This window comes from Misgurnus anguillicaudatus, chromosome 22, assembly GCF_027580225.2.
Source record: "Misgurnus anguillicaudatus chromosome 22, ASM2758022v2, whole genome shotgun sequence".
NCBI lineage: Eukaryota > Metazoa > Chordata > Actinopteri > Cypriniformes > Cobitidae > Misgurnus > Misgurnus anguillicaudatus.
The window spans coordinates 29,523,921-29,546,705 of NC_073358.2; the positions used below are offsets into that span (position 1 = coordinate 29,523,921).

The 22,785-nt window shown below is 38.8% G+C and overlaps 1 protein-coding gene across 1 annotated transcript; it reads left to right on the forward strand.

The window, feature by feature from the left end:
* The first annotated feature begins 1,751 nt into the window (after positions 1 to 1,751).
* Positions 1,752 to 21,642, forward strand: map1b (microtubule-associated protein 1B). The gene is made up of 7 exons (XM_055199655.2): positions 1,752 to 2,069; positions 4,606 to 4,707; positions 11,448 to 11,530; positions 12,686 to 12,826; positions 12,967 to 18,667; positions 19,033 to 19,265; positions 19,368 to 21,642. Exons 1-7 carry the CDS (start codon positions 1,883 to 1,885, stop codon positions 19,521 to 19,523), a joined length of 6,603 nt encoding a protein of 2,200 aa, XP_055055630.2. The 5' UTR covers positions 1,752 to 1,882; the 3' UTR covers positions 19,524 to 21,642.
* Positions 21,643 to 22,785: the final 1,143 nt, after the last annotated feature.

Consider the following 22,785-nt stretch of genomic DNA (forward strand, 5'->3'; position numbering starts at 1 on the left):
AAAGACAGAAAATACCTTACAACAACACTAAAATGGCTGGGTAATTGTTACCCATGCTGGGTAAATATAGGACAGAACACACTGCTGGGTAAAACTTGACCAAATGCTGGGTTGTTTTAACGCAACTGTTGGGTTATTATAACCCATGGTTGCATAACAACCCAAAATTGGGTTATTTTTAACCCAGCATTGGATCATTTTAACCCAGCATGCGTTCTGTCCAATATTTACGCATTATGGGTTAAAAAAATACCCCAGCCATTTTAGAGTAAATTTTAAAGTGTTTTATATTTTATTTGAGTAATATATTTCAATAATTATTTCATTTATTTAATGCTTATCATTGTAATATACACTCTTAAAAAATTGGTGCTAAATAGCACTAAAAGCTCGTAATCATGTGGGAAATATTTTTAGTGCTATATAGCACCTATAAAGCATCTATGAAGAACCATACGAGTGATATAGCACCACTATATCACCACATATGATATAGTGGTGATATACACCACATAGCACAAAATGGTTCTACACAGGTCACAGGTGCTATATGGCACTTAAAATGGTTCCCCCTTATGATTATGAGCCAGTGAACCACTTTTAGTGCTATACTCATATAGTCTCTCACTCTAAAAAATATGTGCTAAAGAGCACTAAAAGCTCGTAATCATAGGGGAACCATTTTTAGTGCTATATAGCACCTATGAAGAACCATACGGGGTGATATAGCCACTATAGAACCAAACATGGTTCTACATAGCACAATATGGTTCTACATAGGTGCTACACAGGTACCGTAGGTGCTATATGGCACTTAAAATGGTTTCCCTATAATTACAAGCCAGTGAACCACTTTTAGTGCTATTTAGCACCGTTTGTTTTTAGAGTGTATTTAAATAATAATTTATTTAATTTATTTGTCACAGTTGTAATAAGGGGAAAGAAGGCTTAGCTGCCATTCAATTGTCAATGCAAAAATTTTTAATGATCCTAAAAATTGTGCACTGACTGAATACAAAGACTCATATAGTCTCTCACTCTAAAAAATGTGTGTTAAATAGCACAAAAAACTTGTAATCATAGGGGAACCATTTTTAGTGCTATATAGCACCTATAAAGAACCATACGGGGTGATATAGCACCACTATAGCACCAGATATGGTTCTACATAGCACAATATGGTTCTACACAGGTGCTATATAGCACATAAAATGGATATAGTCTCTCACTCTAAAAAATATGTGCTAAATAGCACTAAAAGCTCGTAATCAGGGGAACCATTTTTAGGGCTATATAGCACCTATAAAGAACCAAACGGGGTGATATAGCACCACTATAGCACAGGATATGGTTCTACATAGCACAATATGGTTCTACACGGGTGCTATATGGCACATAAAATGGTTCCCCTATATATGATTACGAGCCAGTGAACCCCTTTTAGTGCTATTTAGCACCGTTTGTTTTTAGAGGTTACTTTCTGGTAGGCCTATGGCCTGTTTTTTTCTTTGGCTCACCAGCACGTATAAAAGAACAAAAAACACACACAAAAAAACAAAAGACCAATGTCCAAAATAATATCACATCATGTAAACAAAACATATTTCAAAGATTCGTAAAATTCACATTTAAGTTCAAAGCTACTGACTAGTATGTAAATTTTTAAATGATGTAAATCTATGGTCTCGCGCCGTTTTATGATTTGCTGGATGACATCAGCTGGATGAGAGGAGAGGCAGTAGTGGTTCCTCATCATTATGACACAGTCTGGGGATATAAAAGCCGGGCCACTCCTTCTGCGCCCCGCTGTTCGGCTCGCTTCAGGTTTGCCGGACAGAGAGGCAGTGAGTGCGCTCGTGAGTGCATGTGAGTGTCTGAGAGAATGGCGACGCTAGTTGATCCTGTAGATACCCACGCACCCTTTGGAGGTGTCAGTAGCATCAGGAACACGGCATCACCCACGGCCTCGACACATCACTTCGACGACAGCAAATATTACCTGCTGGTGGTCATTGGAGAGATAGTCACTGAAGAACATCTGAAGTGTGCCATTGCGGACATTGAGAAAGGTAGCTGAGCTAAAAATTTCTGTAGCGTGCCTAGGATGTTTCAGATGATTTAATGCATCATTTATTTAGTATGCTTGGATGTATCTGTAAATCCTCTGCAGCTGCAATAACAAGATTTTTTAACCTTGAACCACTTTGGGTGCAGACATCAGAACAGATGACTCTAGACTAATATTTTTGCTGACTGCAAGAAACTTTCCATGTATCATGTTATCGGATTTCTTTGTTGAGTGGATCTGGAGATGGAAACTGTAGCGCAGCCCCTCCCTGTTTGTAACTGGCGAGTCTATTGCATCTCTTATCAAAACCGATCGCATCGCGCCACCCCGTTTCCCAAAGACATCATCAGTACCAGCTTTATGTGTTTTCATAGGGCGTGCGCAGCTCAATCCGGCCATCCAGTTGTGTTGCTGTTGGCCATTGTCCTACGCTAAAGTTCAGTTTCTGAGTTAATCGATTTTTTGTGAGCTAGAATGATTCAGCATATATTTATAATGCGTCAAGGTTTTTGCGGGGTGGATTGTCATCATCTGCAGTCAGTAGCCTATATGGAGCAACCCTGGATGTGCCACGCCAGCTCTTTGTTTCTTACACTCGTGTTTTTCTCATTATATCCCACACATGTTTGCGGCTCTTGTGGGAGTCACAATAAAATACCGAATTGCATGTAGGGAAGATATTTTCATGCGCTCAATATAAACAATGCATTCAGTTTGTCACTGAATAAAAAATCTAAAGCCATAACTTTGACAGACTAAGAGATATTGTTGCAGCGCATCCTAGTCGATAATCATCATTTACACTCTGCTCAAGGTGTGTTCGACTTCATGCTTCCCTACTTTGACGTCATGGGCCGACCAGTCTGCGCGGCGCCGCATGAAGTCGAGCACGCCGTCAGTCACAGCTGTCTGGTCCAACACCGGCTTGTAGGCGTGGCTCGGTCCGCACTGCAGTGTCTACGGAAAGTCAGAAGGGCCTTGCATAAAAATGACTTTTCACCCTGTGGGCAGCGTCATCTGTAGTTATTGTCCAAATGAGTATGATTACACGATGCAGGGAAATAACAACCTAACTAATACATCAAACGTAACCGGCTTTTTACTGAACCCAGGTTTTCTTTAATCTGATATTATTGTAGGAGTAGGTTACGTTAGCTTTGATGAGGACTTTGCTTTGAATGTATAGACAGTTTCTGATTTTTAGTACAGGTTCACCTAAGTCAGTGCTGCTTTGTATTGTAATAAACAATGTACATTAGTTTTGTATTGTATTATTGCAAAACAAAATATCACATTTGAAACCATTTTTTTTCAAATGCCTGATTGTTGTTGTGAGTCGTGACCACAAGTATCACGTATACCTTCTTACCACATAAGAGGGTTCTCAGATGAAGATAATGAGCTTTAAAATTAATGTTATTTTTGTTTAAAATGTATTGAAATCTCTTTTATTTTTTTTCTGGCTCTGCATTGATCAGGTATCCAGTCTTAGAACATATAGATTTTCCAGACATTGATTTGCAGTTTGCATGCGAAGCAACTGAGCCTAGCTGTAATTGAATGAATTTAAATGACCTTGTGTTTCAATTTATTATGCTGGAAAGGTTTTAAACTAATATGTAGTTTACCCAGAATTGAAAAACTGTCATAATCTGTTTCAAACCTGTATAAATGACTTGCATGAACACAAAGAAAGATTGCTTTTAACCAAACAGATTAGGGGCACCATTCACTTCCATAGTACTGTTTTTTCCTACTATGGATGTCAGTGGTGTCCCTGATCTGTTTGGTGCACTGTACAGGCTAAAAGTTTGGACACAGTTGACTAAAATGTTAACTATGATCTTAAAAATCATTTAAGCTGAAGGTGTATGGTTAAATGCTTAAAATTACTTTTGTAGACAAAAATATACCTGTGCCAAACAGATAAATTTTTGTTATTAAAAATTTTTAATTTTATTTTAAAATATTATTTTTTAAATAGATGACTTACACTGAAAATTAAAGAAAAAGCAGCCAATAAGAGCCCAGATTAAATATGAACTCCTTCTCTACTCTTCAGGGCTCCAGACTAACTTTTTTCACAAGGAGCACAGTAGCCCCCAACTGAAAATTTTAGGGGCGCAACCACAAAATTTAGGGGCACACACCGTAAATCAACATGCTAACCAAATATTCACATTTCTACTATAAATACTTTGATGATAGATGCAGAAAGTACAAGGTGCTGTTTCAAATTCAGTGTCACATCACAAAAAAAGGTCAAATTTACTGGTCACACATGTGCGACTGGATGTAAAATTCTGGATGTAAAGTGAGTGTGTCCAAATGTAATAAGTTTAATAAAAACAATACGCTCATGCTACAAATTTCTGAGTTAAGTTTGTTGTTTTTCTGTATATGCCATATTTTAACCCTCTTTTTGTAATTCTGTTGAATGCAGTCTGTATAGTCATTATATAAAGTATTAATCACAGAAGGTATAGAAAAGTGCTACAGTACTCATTTTGGTTTTTTTTTTTCATTATGACTTGCAGGAATTCGTTCATGGGACACCAATCTTATCGATTGTAACTTGGACCAGGAGCTGAAGCTTTTTGTTTCTCGGCACTCTGCTAGGTTTTCAGCTGATGTGAGAGGTAGGCTAAATGTGATCCGCTCACTTCCTATCCCTTAGCCAGCTCTGATGCCAGCCAGCTCTTTTGTAGCATTTTATGATGATCTAAGATTAAATATTTATACAGCAAAATTGCTCTCAAAGTTTAATATCTGATTTAGTAGCAAACTGTTATTTGTTTGTTTGTTTGTGTGTGTTCTTAATGGGTTTGGAGTGGCTTTTGAATTTTGAATTAAACCCTTTCCCTTGTGTCCACACATCTGTATTCTCTAGACACTGTTTCTCTCCATTATTTTCTTCTTTCTTTCTTTCTGCTACAAGGGATGCAAAGCTCAATGCAAGATAATTAGCAACGCACAGGCTTGAACAAACTTCTTCAAATGCAGTCAGATCGCATACTGAATTCAAAACAGAATCCACTGAACTAAAGAAATTATAGAGAGAATAAGAGAATATTTAACTTCTGTAACACACGTTATATTATTATTTTATCGTTCCGACTGAGTGAGTCTGAATGAGCCTTCCCATATAATTTTCTTTTAAAGAGAAGAGCAAGAAACGGGCAGTTTAATGTTAACCTCAATGGAAAGATCTTCTCCAGAAGAGAGACTGTGCCAGTATCTGCTCAACATTGACCTTCATTTGTAAAATGATACTGGTTTGGGTGCACAGATGATAAATGTTTGCTTGAATGCACACATACACAAATAGCAATGATTTGCACTCCTCATTTCGATCTTTTTGATTATATATGTTAGTAAAGAAAGCAGTCAAGACCACCAGCAAATCTCATTACTTTGATGAGATCATCAGAATCCCTTATTTGCACATTTGAATGCCTTTAGGGGGAGGATGAAGCATGTATATATCACTGGCCACTAATCCTCCATTTAGGATAAACCTGAAACTTGTGTGTTTCATTTGCATAATTTGATTTATTGCTTGATGAGTGGTTATTCAAAGAGGCTTTTTAGAAAATAAACAATGGAATTGACATTATGCTGATTTATGCCAAATAAAGCTTTTAAATGCAAAACCATTAGCTTACCATCTCATATAACTGCCTACTGGATAATTGCTTTACCCCACCATCCCCATTTATTGTTATATTTTTACAGCGATTTCAGTTTTATAGCTTAATATCAGATCTAATATCCAAGCATGTCAAATTCACGTAGCATTTACAGGCTTCAGTGCAGGATATAAGAAAAGTGGGTTATTTATTGGGTTGTTAAACAGATATTGGCAGGCATACAGCATATGGGATATGGGAGAGTCAGTGCAGTAAAAAAAATCATGAAATGACTAAGGCCTGTGAAAACCGTGGGGCATCAAGTCCTACATACACATATGTAGACAGGCTCTCTCACATCACATCAGTTTAGATCAGCTATCATTTTCCAGCAGATTCACACAGGAACAGACAGTGCAGTATTTAATCAATAGCAAAGCATCCACTGCTTTAATGTAATCAATAAGCACTTAACTGGGATAGCACTGTCCACTGTGTATTTACACTGTAAATGATGATCTGTAATATGGTGATATGATTAAAATAAACAGTAGGATAATGTTACAGTACAGTACAGGAACTGATGCAACATTATACCATATTATGAAGTCAAATGATAATGCTTGATATAATCCAGTTAATAAATTTGTTTGTGGTTTTGGTTATGTGTAGTTGAAAGCACTTGGCAAATGCTTTCATCCAGAATTTAACAAAATGTGAGACTGCCACCAACAGCTCCATTAAGTTTTTCAGTGTTGTGTGGATGTTAATAAGGATCTGTGATATGAGGCATCAATAGTGTGTTTGAAAGGGCCTTTTATGATCTCTGTTCTGGTATTTTGATGGAAGGGTAGAACTGAACTGGACAGAGAGGCAAGGTCAGTCAAGTGTCACATTTGTGGCATTGCATTTGTGCAAGTGCTGGTTTTGTTTGCGTGCTTGTGGTGACTGTCATGAGATGGTTGGTTGCCCGAAGGCTGTTCAGTTTGGGTACGGTCAACTCAGTGCGAGTTGAAATCAGGACACGGCGGTGAGTAAAGGGTTCGGTGAGGGAGCCGATAAAAACTATACTTTGCAGGTGAAGCAGTACTTAACCTGACACAGCAAATTGCACTGAAGTTTGCCAGATTTTAGGTGATATTTTAATGTGTGTCAGTTAAACTTTTAAAGGGTTTGAAATGTCTGCATTATATCAACATGATCTCACGGAAAGTCGTGCTATAGTCGTTTTAAAAATTTATTCGTGTCCATGGCACGAAATTCAACTTTTTTTCGTGCCTTAAGCACGAATGTCTTTTTCGTCACACACAAACTTTTTATAAATAGTTTTTCGTGTCGTGTCATTTTATGTATTGTTTCTCATTTTTTTCCGTATTTTTAAATTATTGTCGCTTGGGGTTAGGGTTAGGATGTATTTTTATGTACTGGTTTCTACATGTTTTTCTTTCGCTTTTTTAAAACTATTCTCGCCTGGAGTTGGGGTTAGAGTTCGGGTTTGGATGTCTAAAAATGTAACAGAAAGTCATTCTAACTCCAACCCCAAGCGACAATGGTAAGAAAATAATAATAATAATAATAATAATAATAATAAGCCTTGATTGTGGAAAAACAATGGGAAAACAATACATAAAATGACACGATAAAGAAAGTCGTGCCACAGACACGAGAAACTATTTGTAGAAATTTGTGCGAGTGTCACGAAAAAGACATTCGTGCTCAAGGCACAAAAAAAGCACAATTTTGTGCCATGGACACAAATAAATTAATAACATTTGCGTGACCATAACATGACTTTCCATTTGAGCAGTCTGGGTAATTTAGAGTGACAATTTTTCAGTTTTGTGAAGACTCTTTCTTAAACAGGGGTCTCCAACCTTTTTGTGAGCAAGGGCTACCACAATGGATAAAACAATCTGAAGGCCTACTTTTTGATATAGTCTGCTCAAAACGTTTTTGTTTAACTTGTTGATATGTTTTAGTATTGATTAAATTTTTAACGTACATAAAAGAAGCCAAGCTAATATAAAAAATATGTAATAAATAAATATTACAATTGAGACTATTAATAGAATGTGCTTTGGCAGGCACCACGTTGGAGACCCCTGCTCTAAAAGCAGTCCATCAAGGCTTCTGATTGGTTATGATAAAAGCATGGGTCCCAAACACATTTTGGTTGCTTACAGAGCCTAGTCACGTTGTGATCTCACAGGACACCATTCAGTGATATCTGTCAGATAGTATAGAAGTTTTTTGTAACATTTAAAAAATAGTTTGAATAATAATAACATTAGGACCATTACATTGACAGCATATCCAATTTTATCACAAATATGTTTTTCCATAATGTTTGAAAGGGGACATATCATGAAAATCAGACTTTTTCCATGTTTAAATGCTATAATTGCCTCTCCAGTGCTTCTATCAACCTATAAAATATGTATAAGATCAACCCAGTAACTTAGTTTTTGTAAACCATTCTCTGCAAGCATGTTGAAAAATAGGTAATTAAAATTTGACTCCCCTTGTGATGTCAGAAGGGGACAAGATTGCCCCTTAATCTGCACTATCCAACCACGGGACTGCCATTTAAGATCAGCTTATTTACATTTTAAGGGACACACCCAAAAACAGCACATTTTTGCTCAATTAACATGCTATAATAAATTATCTATATGATATTTTGAGCTAGAACTTCACATACATACTCTGGGGACAACAAATATTTATTTCACGTTCTAAAAAGTCTTGTGAAATGTCACCTGTAAACAAAACAAGAGAAGCAAAAGAAAATTGATTTATTTGTGTATCTCTGAAAAGCACAATAATGTCAGGGCTGGAAAATCATGGTGTGGCAAGAGATTCATTGTAAAATCACCGTTTTACCCACCCATGTGGATAATAGTCAGTGGCAGATTTTTCAAGGGCAGAAGAAATCAGAAAGCTATCGACCATAGTATAATTCTGAGTACTTTACTTCGCATCACTGAATCGAATAACATTTTTCTCTCTATCTCTGTGGAGTTCCTGACAGCAGCTGTTTTTGTCGCATAAACGGGTGTCCCCCAATGTGAGGCAAGCCTTTAATGATGCTTGAGTTTGTGTGTTGGCCTATACCATTTTCGACAGGTTATTCCCACCTCAGCTGTTTCACCAAACCTGCTCAATTATAAAAAAGCAAGCATGACAGAGAAAGTGGAATGAGATTTGAATGGTGGATGTCTGTATTCTGCAGGTACACTGCAGCAGAACAAATCTCCACTCTGCACCTTTTCAAGGAAAGTCACGCTTGTTCTATATAAAGTATCCGCGCCCCCACCCAATCTTGCAATGCAGATATCCATCTAGATCAGATGGATTTCAAAATGAACCAAGGTCCCTTATCACCCTCATTTGATTAATTTTTTCAACCTCTTATTCTTTCTGTCCATGATCCTCCCTCCTTCAGTAGAGTTTGATGAAGCAGGTTCTCCCAAAGGAATCCTTCTCCCATTTGCTAATGATCAGAGAGTGTGACCCACATCTAGGCTTTCAGACATGCTGCTTAAAAAAGACTGTCGGATAAGTATCTTGCCGCATCTAAGCTGATTTGTGATGTTCTTTGTTTATAGCAGATAAAAGAAACAAGGATGCGAAGTGGTAGAATGAAAGCATGAGAGAATGAATTCAGACCATTAAAGGAATAGTCTACTCATTTTCAATATTAAAATATGTTATTACCTTAACTAAGAATTGTTGATACATCCCTCTATCATCTGTGTGCGTGCACGTAAGCGCTGGAGCGCGCTGCGATGCTTCGATAGCATTTACCCTGCTGAAAAAAACAGCATACCAGCAAGACCAGCATATGTTGTGTTTTGGTGCTGGTTTGCTAGTGAACACCAGCTAAAACAGCATCCAACCAGCATCAGCACCAGCATTAGCACCAGCTAAACCAGCATCAAACAAGCATTAGCACCAGCTAAACCAGCATTAGCACCAGCATCCCATGCTGGTCATACCAGCATATGTTGTGTTTTGGTGCTGGTATGCTGGTGACCACCAGCTAAACCAGCATAGACCAGCATAATTCCCATGCTGGTCCATGCTGGTTTGATGCTGTTTTTTTCAGCAGGGTAGCTTAGCCCCATTCATTCGATGGTGCCATTTAGAGATGGAGTTGGGGGTGACCAAACACATCAACGTTTTTCCTGTTTGGGACGAGTGGTTGTGCGGGCAAGTTTGGTGGTACAAGGTGAAACGTGGCGCTTTTCGAAACAGATTTAAAAGAGGAGCTACATTTTATGGCGTAATAGCACTTTTGGTAGTACTTCGACTCGGCGCAGTAACACCCTCCCTCTCCCATTATTAGAGGGAGAAGGGGAGCTGACTTTTCAGGCGAGTCGAAGTACCCCCAAAAGTGCTATTACGCCATAAAATATAGTTCCTCTTTTAAATCCGCTTAAAAAAGCGCTACGTTTTATTTTGTACTACCAAACTTGCTCGTATAACTACTCGTCTTAAATAGGAAAAACTTTGATGTGTTTGGTCACTTCTAACTTTATCTATAAATGGTACCATTGAATGAATGGGGCTAAGCTAAATGCTATTGAAGCGTCGCAGCGCGCTCCAGCGCTTATGTGCACGCACACATATGATAGAGGGATGTATCAACAATTCTTAGTTAAGGTAATAACATATTTTAATATTGAAAATGAGTAGACTATTCCTTTAATGATGAGTCAGCGGGTAGGAAACAACACTGTAATTACCTATGCATTATGAGAGAGCCACCCGGATGTTTGCACACACATGCAAACCGTTTACCATCAGTCTTTGAGACCCACACATACCTGACCAACATATCAAATAGACACAAGTGGGAAAGTACAATAATGATCTGTTTTTGTAGCTAAAGCCTTTGTTCTTCAAGCCACTTTCAGCATTCATGAAGCACTCTGTCACTCAACCTATATAAACAACATTGTCAGGATTATGCAACCATGGACCGTATTTGCTGTGAGTGAGTGATGAGTATGATATTATAGAAGGGCAGGTGGGCTCATAGACATTTGCAGTAATAGCACAGGCTCAGCTGACAATGACAAAGCTGCTGTTTCATCCGCGCTAACAGCCTCAACACTTCCGCACAGCTTTATGAATTTATAATAGGATGGATTTAACCACACAGTTGAGATGGGAATATTTTCACTTTATTTTTTTATGCCACAGGATGTAAGAAGTGTGATTACAGTATTGTCACAGTGTCAGAAGAGATGTATGGGTAGCACAAAATATAAAAGGAACCACAGTGGAATACTAGAAGCTACTCACTGGGCTAAAAAGGATGACAAGTTGCTGGAGGAAGGGTAGAGGTTAATTAGATATCTTTGTCAATAGAGCGTGCAGAGAAATGAGGAGAAGGAGAGAGTGTGTGCATGAGTACACACTGGGCAATTATATGTGACAGCTGCCAAATACAATGCACATAGCCAAATATGTATGACACTAAGGGCTAAAGGGACAGTGCTGGAAAGGAGACCACACTTATGTCTTTTCCTGAAATTTCTTGCTAAAATTATTCATTAACTTGCCTTTGTGGTTTTAAGTAGCAACATTTGTATGGTTCCCGTTATAATAAGCTTGTCTCGAGAAGCCATTTTCAGTAAATACATTTACAATAATGTTCTGATTTACTTAAACCTTCCAAAGCATTTGAAGAGCTCTATGCATTCTGTGTTTTAAGTATTAGTAACGTGCGCTTTTATTGGCAGGGCAAAAGATTCTGCACCACAAAAGCAATGTGCTGGAGACAGTAGTGCTCATCAACCCCTCAGATGGAGCCGTAAGCACAGAGGTAACCGCCCAACACACCCTATGGGACATTAGCACCATGACATATTTGCAGTCCTGGCAACAATAAGGTTCATGTTTTAAAAAGGATTTTACGTTTTTTACATTTTAAAGATAATCTGTATTGTATCGTTTACTAATATAAAGAAACCAGTGGCGGCCGGTGACTTCTTATTCGAGTGCGCTCGATGCGAAGTTCGTCACAACATGTATGTAGCCCGTCATTTGTGTTGCTTGTGTTTTTAAAATATGTGTTCTGTGCATCAACGATCCTGTGTGCATCATGTGTCTTGTCAAAATAAGTGCCTGCTGCAGACGCATCTAAAGGGTTTATGATAAAAGAGACGCTCGCTTTTGCCAGATACTCGCATAATCTCATGCGTAATCAGAGTTTACTTTTAAGAGAGTGTCTTGCGTGTATTTTGTAAACGCGAGCATCTCTTTTATCATAAACCCTTTAGACACGTCTGCAGCAGGCACTTATTTTGACAAAACTCGTGAGGCAACTCGACACTCAGAACACATGTTTTGAAAACTCAAGCAACACACATGAAACTCTGAACACATATTTTGAATTTGTGCCCCTCGGATGAGCAGTCACGAGCTGCCACTGAAAGAAACAAAAAAACACTTACCCACTTGGGTGGGTCTCAGTTGCAGGCAAACTCACAAATCCACACACACAGACATGCACACACACACATACAAAACCCTTGCTGGCACGCTGTGACTGCAGTTTGACTCTGCATTAATAATATGGTAGAACACTGCAGGTCTGAGTCTGGCAGACCGCCCAGAACAGTCACTGGCAACAAACTGGAAAACACTGGCTGGGACACAAAGCAAGAAATAAAGGAATGAGACCAAAAGCCAAAGTAATTTAGTTTGACCTTGTTAATGCAGAGCTGAAGATGTGTATGTGGACATATTATTTTTAAAGTTTTATACCCTTTTTGTCACTTGGTTCTTGTGACTTAGATTCTGTAAAAGACATGATTTAACATTTTTGCAATAAATTACACATATTTTTTTGTAAAGATTGCATTCGAAACCTAATATGATAGCCTTTACGTGCTATTTTTCGCAGCAGTTCAGGGATGGATTATTTTATTGTCAATGTTTAATGATCATATATTTTATCAAATTTGTTTACGCCCAGGTACGACTAATGGTCTCTGACACAGCTCACCATAAGCTGCTTGTTCTGGCCGGACAGTGTTTTGAAAATACAGGCGAGCTTATTCTGCAGTCTGGCTCCTTTTCTCTCCCCAGCTTCATTGACATTTTTGCAGATCAAGAGGTGGGTGGTTATCACTATTAGTTGTTTGCTGTGGTTTGCTTTATATATCTAGAAGAATGTGTTGAAAAAAGAGTAACTTGAAAATACTATTTCAAGTTCAAGCTGTCTTGTTAAGTAAAATGTTGTCATTTGACACACAGATTGGGGAGCTATTAAGCACCATACATCCAGCCAACAAAGCCAGTTTAACCCTTTTCTGTCCTGAACATGGTGACTGGAAAAATTCAAACCTGGACAAACACAACTTGCAAGACTTCATCCATATGAAGCTTAACACCCCAACCATCCTTCCAGAAATGGAAGGTCTGTCTGAATTCACAGAGTATCTCTCAGAATCTGTAGAGATCCCATCTCCATTTGACATGCTTGAACCCCCTACCTCAGGTGGGTTTCTAAAATTATCCAAACCATGCTGTTATATTTTCCCTGGTGGCCGAGGTGATTCAGCACTGTTTGCGGTTAATGGCTTCAACATGCTGATTAATGGTGGATCTGATAGAAAGTCTTGTTTTTGGAAGCTGGTACGGCATCTGGACCGAGTGGATTCTATTCTCCTAACACACATTGGCGATGACAACCTGCCTGGTATCAATAGCATGTTGCAACGCAAAATTGCTGAACTTGAAGAGGAGCAGTCCCAGGGATCCACAACTAACAGTGACTGGACAAAGAATATGATTTCACCTGATATTGGTGTTATGTTTGTCAACATGCCCCAGAATCTGAAAAACTCAGACCCTAACTTTAGGGTTAGAAGAAATGCTGAGGAGGCATCTCTCACTCTACAGTACCTAAACAAGCTGTCTTTAAAACCTGAACCTCTGTGTAGGAATATAGGGAATACCATAGAACCTATTATTCTTTTCCAGAAAATGGGTGTCGGAAAGCTTGAAATGTATGTTCTTAATCCAGCTAAGAATAGCAAGGAGTTGCAGTACTTCCTTAAAGAATGGACTGGCAGTGAAAAAGACAAAGCCCCCATCTTTTCATTGAATGGAAAAGAATCAGAGCTCCCTATCTCATACTTGTCTTCAATTTCATCACTGATTGTGTGGCATCCTGCTAACCCATTCGAAAAAATAGTCCGTGTTTTGTTCCCAGGTAATTCCACTCAGTATAACATACTTGAAGGCCTAGAGAAGCTTAAAGACTTAGAATTCCTCAAGCATCCAGTGATCACACAGAAAGAGCTTTCTTCAAATTCAGAACCGACACTCAAGCAAGCAAAGATGAAACATAAGACAGACAGTAAGGAGAGCCTGAAGTCCACATCAAAGCCATCACCAATTAAACACCTTCCAAAAGAGTCCAAAGAAGAAACCCCTGAAAAAGTTAAAAAACTTAGTACAGCTGACTCTGTTCATTCTGTGGAAAATAAGGAGCTGATCCAAAAAACAGAGAAAAAAGAAAAAGCCCTTGTGAAAAAAGTAAAATCAGGAGAAAAGGACATTAAAAGCAAGACTGAGCAAACATCAAAAATTGACACCCCAGAAAAAGTTGATATTAAACCAAAACCCATTAAGAAAGAAATGAAGAAATCAGTTGAAAAGAGCATAAATGATAAAAAGGATGAAAAACCCACACCTAAGAAAGAAGTAAAGGTAAACAAAGAAGAGGGTAAAAAGGAGATAAAGAAACGGGACGTTAAGAAAGATTCCCTTTTAAAAGAGAGTAAAAAAGAAGAAAAAAAAGAAACACAGAAAGATGAAAAAGAGCCTAAAAAGGATTTGAGGAAGGCTGGAGGCTTGAAAAAGAATGTCCCTGGCACAGCAGAAGTGAAAAAACATGCACCTGCACCTAAACCAAAGGTTGCAACACGAGGAAAGGTACCAAGTAGTCCTGCAAAATCCAAAGAAAAGGCTAAGTCTAAACCTACTAAAAAAGAAGTTGGAGAATCATTGGCAGAAACCTTAGCCTCAAGTGCTACTGCTGAAGAACCTGCTGCTGAGGCTGGTGTCACAGATGCCCTTGAAGCTGAGAGATCATTAATGTCTTCTCCAGAAGATCTCACCAAAGACTTTGAGGCAATGAAAGCAGAAGAAATGGTTGAAGATGATGAAATCCTATCTCAGACCAAAATAGAAGATTCTGATCAAGGAGAGATGATCAAGCAAGAGGAAATAACTCTCTACAAAGAGTCTCCAGAAGCAGTCGAGTCCCTAGATGAAGGAATAGCAACCACAGAAGCTGAAGAAGAATGTGGAGGTACTCCAGGGGATGTAGAACCCTATCCAAAAAGCAACGGCACCAGTGACAAACTTGAAGATGAGGGAACAGGGCTGGAAGAGTCATCTGAAACAGGAGACTATGAAGAAAAAGGAGATATAGAGGAAGTGGATGAGCAAGAAAGAACAACAGTTAGTTTAAAAGATGATAGAGAGGAAGGGGAGCAGAAAACAAAGGTAGGAGTAGATTATGGCACTGGAGAACCACAATATAGACAACACAAAGAAATTGAGGAGCAGACTTTTAGCGTAACCACACAGCTATCGGCAGCTGTTTGCATTCATGATGAAACCTTGCCAGCAGGTTCAGAAAGTGATGCTGCCTCTGACGATGAAAATCGAGATGAGCCTCCAGAAGAATATACCACATCTGGACACACTCAGTCTACAATTGAGATCTCAAGTGTTCCAACTCCAATGGATGAAATGTCAACTCCAAGAGATCTGATGAGTGACGAGACAACGAATGATGAAACTGATTCTCCCTCCCAAGATTTTGTTAAATACGGTATTACTACAGATCATGAACGAAAGACACTCTCACCTCTCAAAGATGTTCCTGAGTTAGATCACTCGAAGAGTGATGCCACTGAAGGGCATGATTATCACGCATCAGCCTCAACCATTTCACCACCATCCTCACTGGAGGAAGACAGATCTGTCAAAGAGTGTGTAGCTAAAGAGAAAATCTCCTTTGCTTCAGACACACTTACTGCTTCCACTACAACCATTCCTTTTGTCAGGTCACCTTCTGGTGATCAAAATATAAACACTGATTATGTTCATACAGGCGTGTCTTCACCAATTGAGCTGGGCACCACACTTGCAGGAATGTCAAAAGGAATGGACTCATACAGTCCAGACGAGAAAACATTAGAGGGACCTTTATCTCCTCAGTCCTCAGGTCATACACCTTACTATCAATCCCCAGTTGAGGAGAAAGCTGGCACTTTACCAGCAGAGGAAACCTCCACATCCCAAGGTCCCATTATTGTTGACATCACAAGTGACAAAGAGTACTCTCCCAAAGAATCTAGTCCTATTGATGAAGCAGTTTCCATTTCAAAAGTGGATAAAGTGCAATCACCCTGTCAGGAAACAAACTCAACCGTGGAGGAAAAGTCCAATTTTGAGCTTGACCACAAGTCTGATATTAATGGTAAGACATCTGCAACTGATTTTGATTCTTCAGTTACATCTTCACTTCCATCCACCAAAGTAGAAAGTATTTCTGAAACCAAGCATTTTGCAACATTTAAAGAAGAAAGCAAAATGTCTATATCTGAGGGAACCACATCGGATAAATCTGACACTCCAGTTGATGAAGCTGTTGCAGAGGATACGTTTTCTCACATTGCCTCTGCCTCAACAGCATCACTTGCAACAAGCTCTTTACGGGAACCCACAACAGATGATGTCTCCCCATCACTACATGCTGAAGTAGGCTCCCCTTATTCCACAGAGGTAGATGACTCTCTTTCTGTCTCTGTTGTTCAGACTTTAACCACAATGCAAGAAGCAGACGTCTCACCATCTAAAGAGGAGAGTCCGCGGCCTATGTCTATCTCCCCTGATGTTTCCCCAAAAAATGGTAAATTGATAATGCAACAACAGGAATTAAAATCTCCAGAGCAGTCCATGTCAGTTGACAATAAAAATGAATCTCCAAAGCAGTCATTTCCAGTAAATTTTAGCAAGCAGTCACCAGATCAACTGTCAAAAGAAGGAGTTCAGCGTACAGCCACTGAAAATGGTCCAACAGAGGTTGATTACAGCCCTTCAGATGGATCATGTCTCATCGGAGAACAGCACAGACCTGTAGGAGAAGGGGAGAAGGCAATGCTATTCAAAGAGATTGATAGTACCCAGGTTGAAACTGCTTCCCCGTCAGATGCCTCTCAGTCCACCCCATCCATTACAACACCTACCCAAACTGGGGAGCCAAGAGAAATATCCCCATATGCTGGTTCCCCAAATGCTGGTTCTTTGGAGTCTGTAACTCCAAAACTGTCACCCCGCAATCAGTCCCCTTTATCTTTTGACTCAACTCCTGTATTAGGTGGACCAAGCACCTTATATGGAGGACCAGACGTATCTAAAACCAGCCCTACCTCATATTGCCATGAGAGTAGTATGCATGAACAAGAGGACACACAGTCCACCCCATCCATTAAAACACCTACCCAAACTGGGGAGCCAAGAGAAATATCCCCATATGCTGGTTCCCCAAATACTGGTTCTTTGGAATCTGTAACTCCAAAACTGTCACCCCACAATCAGTCCCCTTTATCTCTTGACTCAACTCCTGTAGTAGGTGGACCAAGCACCTCATATGAAGGACCAGACGTATCTAAAACCAGCCCTATCTCATATTGCCATGAGAGTAGTATGCATGAACAAGAGGACACACAGTCCACCCCATCCATTAAAACACCTACCCAAACTGGGGAGCCAAGAGAAATATCCCCATATGCCGGTTCCCCAAATGCTGGTTCTTTGGAGTCTGCAACTCCAAAACTGTCACCCCGCAATCAGTCCCCTTTATCTTTTGACTCAACTCCTGTATTAGGTGGACCAAGCACCTTATATGAAGGACCAGACGTATCTAAAACCAGCCCTACCTCATATTGCCATGAGAGTAGTATGCATGAACAAGAGGACACACAACAAAATGTAGAGGAGACTTCTAAGGCTGTATCACCCTCATCTGCTAGTGTGTCATCTTGTATCTCACAGAAGACAGATGAACTTAAACTCAGCCTTAGAACCAATCCTTTCACAGACCCGGAATCCCCCACCAGTCCCAAAGTGTCATCTCCATCCCAACATTCTCCCTCCTCTAATCAGACAGAGGCTCAAGAAAGCAGTCCCACCTCACGATATGGGGAATCTACCAAGAAATGTGACGGTGGATCTAAAGGGCCAGATACTTCAAAACAGAGCTTTTGCCATTCACGGGCAGATGTGGACTTGTGTTTAGTGACCTCATGTGAATACAGGCATCCTAAGACTGAGCTTTCTCCCTCATTTATAAATCCTAACCCTCTTGAATACTTCATGAATGAGGAACATACTCTGGAGGAAGAAAAGCCGCTTGCTAAGTCTGGGGACGGGTCACCTCCACCTGGAGGGAAACTGCAGAGCAAGCAGTGTGAGGAAACTCCACCAACCTCTGTGAGTGAGTCAGCACCCTCTCAAACTGACTCTGATGTTCCTCCTGGCACAGAAGAGTGCCCATCAATAACTGCAGATGCAAATATCGACTCTGAGGATGACTCAGAAACACTACCAACAGATAGGACTCTCATTTATCGACATGGAGACCCACCTCCGGTCACCCCCAAAGACCCTGCTCCTGCTGCACCACATCCTGATGTCTCAATGGTGGATCCAGAGGTCCTTAAGGCTGAGGAGGCATCCCAAAAAGAGGAAGGAGGGAAGGCAAAAAAGAACAAGATCAGCAACAAAGCAAAGTCATCCACAACAAAAAGCTTGTCAAGAACAAGTGCCGTCAAAGAGGTGAAAACATCCTCTCCAAAAAAGACTACAGAGGATAAAGATGCCAAAAATGCTACCAATACATCTGCGTCAAGGGGTGTGAAAAGTAACACTTCAGGTAACCCTGCATTTATACTCACAGTTTAACAGTTATTCTAAATATAAAAATATATATTTGCCCATCCGATCTTACAGGAATTCATACGTGTTTTATGAGTTAGCTAACTCTTATAAATTTGTACTAATGAATAGTTCCAAAAAAATACGTTTGCCATTAAAAACAGTTATGAAACGCCAGTCCTAAACCAATCATAACCCCAACGTCACAGGGGTGGAAGCATATCATACAAAAACATACGAATGTGGTCATACGAATTAGTACGCATCACCCACCTCGCAAAATACGTACGAATTGCCATAAGATTGTGTTGATATTTGCTTTTCATATCTAAAATGTATTCATATATTTTCTCTGTTGTTAAGGAAGTACAAAGGCCAGTAGTGGAATGTCAGTACCCAACTGTCCTCCGATGTATATGGACCTAGTTTACATCCCAAATCACTGCAATGCCAAGAATGTAGATGCTGAGTTCTTTAAACGGATCCGATCCACCTACTATGTAGTCAGTGGTAATGATCAAACAGCAAAGGAGCCCAGTAGAGCAGTCCTGGATGCTCTATTGGAAGGAAAGAACCAATGGGGAAATAATATGCAGGTACTGTATTACAATTCAATACTGTAATGTCTTTATTTATTTAAAGTGTTTTCTGCCATGCATAAAATGTTGAATATGATATTTATATGAATTTTCCTTTAGGTCACACTGATTCCAACCCATGATACAGAAGTTATGAGAGAGTGGTATCAGGAAACCCATGAGAAGCAGCAAGATTTAAATATTATGGTTTTGGCGAGCAGCAGCACTGTGGTCATGCAAGATGAGTCTTTTCCTGCATGTAAAATTGAGCTGTGAATGTTATGATTAAGATGTTGTAGACATTGTATATCGGAGTACAAACAACTGGAAAACCTTGCCCACACGATCACATAAGAAATGTTTTGCCTCACATTACACACCTAGTTAATACATTTCTCAGTTTTTGGCATGTACTGTATAATACTTAAATACACACACACATAAACAGACAGCAGAGCTACTACAGCAAATTGAACATCTGACCGAATACCGTGTCAGTGAATAAATACTTTACTGTAAGCTCCAATAAAATTTACAACAAATACTCATTTAAATACAGCTCTCAACTCATAAAATGTTAATGTTTACACCAAAGGTTGAAGGATTATTTTAATGCCTTAAAAAAGGTTAACTGAATGTACAAAAATATGATGCACTTAATATAAGAACAATTAAATGATTTGATCCACATTCACAAAGACACCTACCATATACAGTATATCACATGACGCAAAAGCTTTATAGGTAATACTACAAATGATTCCGGACACAACGAGTTGTATAATACTTGCATAAAATATGAATGAAATGCTTTGCGATTAAATGCAAAATAGAGCCGAAGTAATACAAATAGTACCAGAGGGAAAACAACTAAGTAACTTGTTTTGCATAAAACCTTAAAGCTACAGTAAACTACATTATACAGTTAAAGCTACATTCATCTCATACCTGAATTCACTGACTTGTACTGTCCCAAGATATTCATTTTTATAGCTAGCAGCCCTTTGTTTTTTAATATTTAATCTCATGAATTCACACTTCATTTATTTTATTTTATTAGTTAAAAATGCTGCTTACTTTTTGCACATGTTATTGTTTTTTATCCTTTGATTAATGACGATATATTTCAATGACTTATTTAATGCTTAATTTATAGTTTTTAAATTTGCTAGATGGGAATTCCTATGCAGTTAATTGTGAATGGAGATTTTGAACAAGGAAACTTTATGGCCATCATTTATTTTTGTTTTTTCTTTAGTAACTATCCTTATCTTTTTTTCAACACCAAATGAGACTGGTTTTACTTTTGAATGCAAATGTAATCTAATGTTTAAAGTGCATATGTATGCACTGTATCTTATTCATCTACAATTGTAATATTCTTCTTTTGTCAATGTTGCCTGAGCCATCAAGAGGTGTGGTACTGTATATTGTGGTACATTGAAAGATGACAAATGGAAAACTTGTCTTTTCTGTCAAATCTTTCATGAAAGGCACTGTACTATAATTATAAATAGCTGGATGACAGACTGAGAGATTGGATTATATTGCATGTGTAATGTTTTACGGTATACTTCACATTTCTCTCTGCTTTACTGAGAGGAGAAATCCACTCTTTACTGCCAACAAGTCGTTGCAAGGATTTGACTGAAATAATTCATGATTAAAGACATGACTAAAAATGATTGTTAACATCTGATTAAAGGTACATTGAATTTTAATTCCAATCAGGAATTCTTACGATGCTACCACATTATACTGGACAGATTTTACACAATGTTTCCATTGTGTATGTCTTCTTGACATAGTCAAGATTGTGACAAGCTGTGAAATGCTTCCACAGCCATAATCGGTTGAAACATCATTACATTACGATAAAAGTACACTTATTATGAAATAACATCACAATTCAAAACTAGAGACTTCTTCATGCTATTGCAACAGCAGCAAGCAACAATAGACTTCTAACTACATGCTTCCGCAAAGTACACTGTTGTTTATCTGCAAGACATCTAAATGACTACAAACACACCACACTCATTTAGTCTATCCTCTATTTCTGTCTCACTTTAACACTTGCCTTCACTTCTCTCTCCTCTCAAACCCTCATAAACTCTCTGCCTTTCCTCGCTCACACCTTCGGGTGCTAGTAAGAAAATGTCTGCAGTTGTGTATCAAAATACAGTATACCTATATCTTGTGTATTTACAGCTTTCCTCTTTTCATTCCTAACCCTCATATCTAGAGTAGAGGATAGTCTCAAGTGGAAGTATTACCTTGTGATTTTTTTGATGTTTGTGTGGATACCTTCTACCGGCTTTAGGGTGTTTGATGTAAAGGGAAGTACAATAAAATAAGGAAATTAAGTCCACAATAAAACAATTTGTGGAAAATATTTTGTGTTCTTGGTTATATTCAATTTGTATTCAAACTTTATTCGGTTTTCTATTATATTCAAACTTTGTTACTGCTCACGGGCATTTGTCAGAGATTAATTTGCTTCTAAAGACATCTGAGCTCCAGGTATTAATGTCCAGATGAATTCTGGTTAAAGATGGGGCTTTGACAAAACTGATTCATTATTTATGCCTTCAATACTCACTGTGAAAACATGATTTGAGACATGAACATAATGTATTCAAATGTGTCAGATTAAACAAGTGCAAAACATTCGCTTTAAACTTTTTAAATGTGTGCAGTGTGCGAGAAGGCGAAGCACTACTACTTGGGCGGAGTGATTTGCACAACTGAGCGAACTCTCTGCTCCTCACCAGGGGCTTCACTGATGCTACGAGCAAATCTTTCCGCCCAAGTAGCAGTGCTTCGCCTTCTGAAAATATAGTTCCCAGTATGTATACTGTTAAAAGATGGCTGTGTCTCATATGACCTTGTTATTTGTACACGGTGTGACTTTACAAACCACAACACATAAATAGGAAATTATTTCCGTTATTTTGTCACTTTTTGGGAGCAGTTTGCTAGCTGGAGCCCTTCACTTCCAGTCTTTGTGCTAAGCTAAGCTAGCGGGGGCTGCGTCAGACAGAGTTACAGCACGCACGGAAATGAGAAAGGTATGTAGGCTATGGACTTATCTAACTCTGGGGGATACGGTGAATAAGCTAAATTCCCAAAATCTGGGGTGTTCCTTTAAACGTATTATTTATATAACAACCAAAAAAAACAACAACACATAGATTATCTAGCAAACCAAAACATTTGTTGTTTTCGACGAGGCATTTGTTCAAAAGATCAGTTTAGCAACTAGTCAGACCATTAAAAAAAACGAAACCGGAAGTAAAGTTCGGATCCAGACGTGTATCACGTGCGTCCGATGAAACCGTCTATATATTTTTTTTTTTCATCTTTTTGATAAATTGGGTAAATATATTGAGAAAATATAAATAGGTCTGATATATTGGGTAAATATAAATAGGTCTGTGTTCAGAGTTTTCCAATGTACCATGGCACCAGTGCCACAGAGGACACTAAATGATGGTGAAGGCACTGCAGGCATTGTTCAAACCCAAACAGAACCATA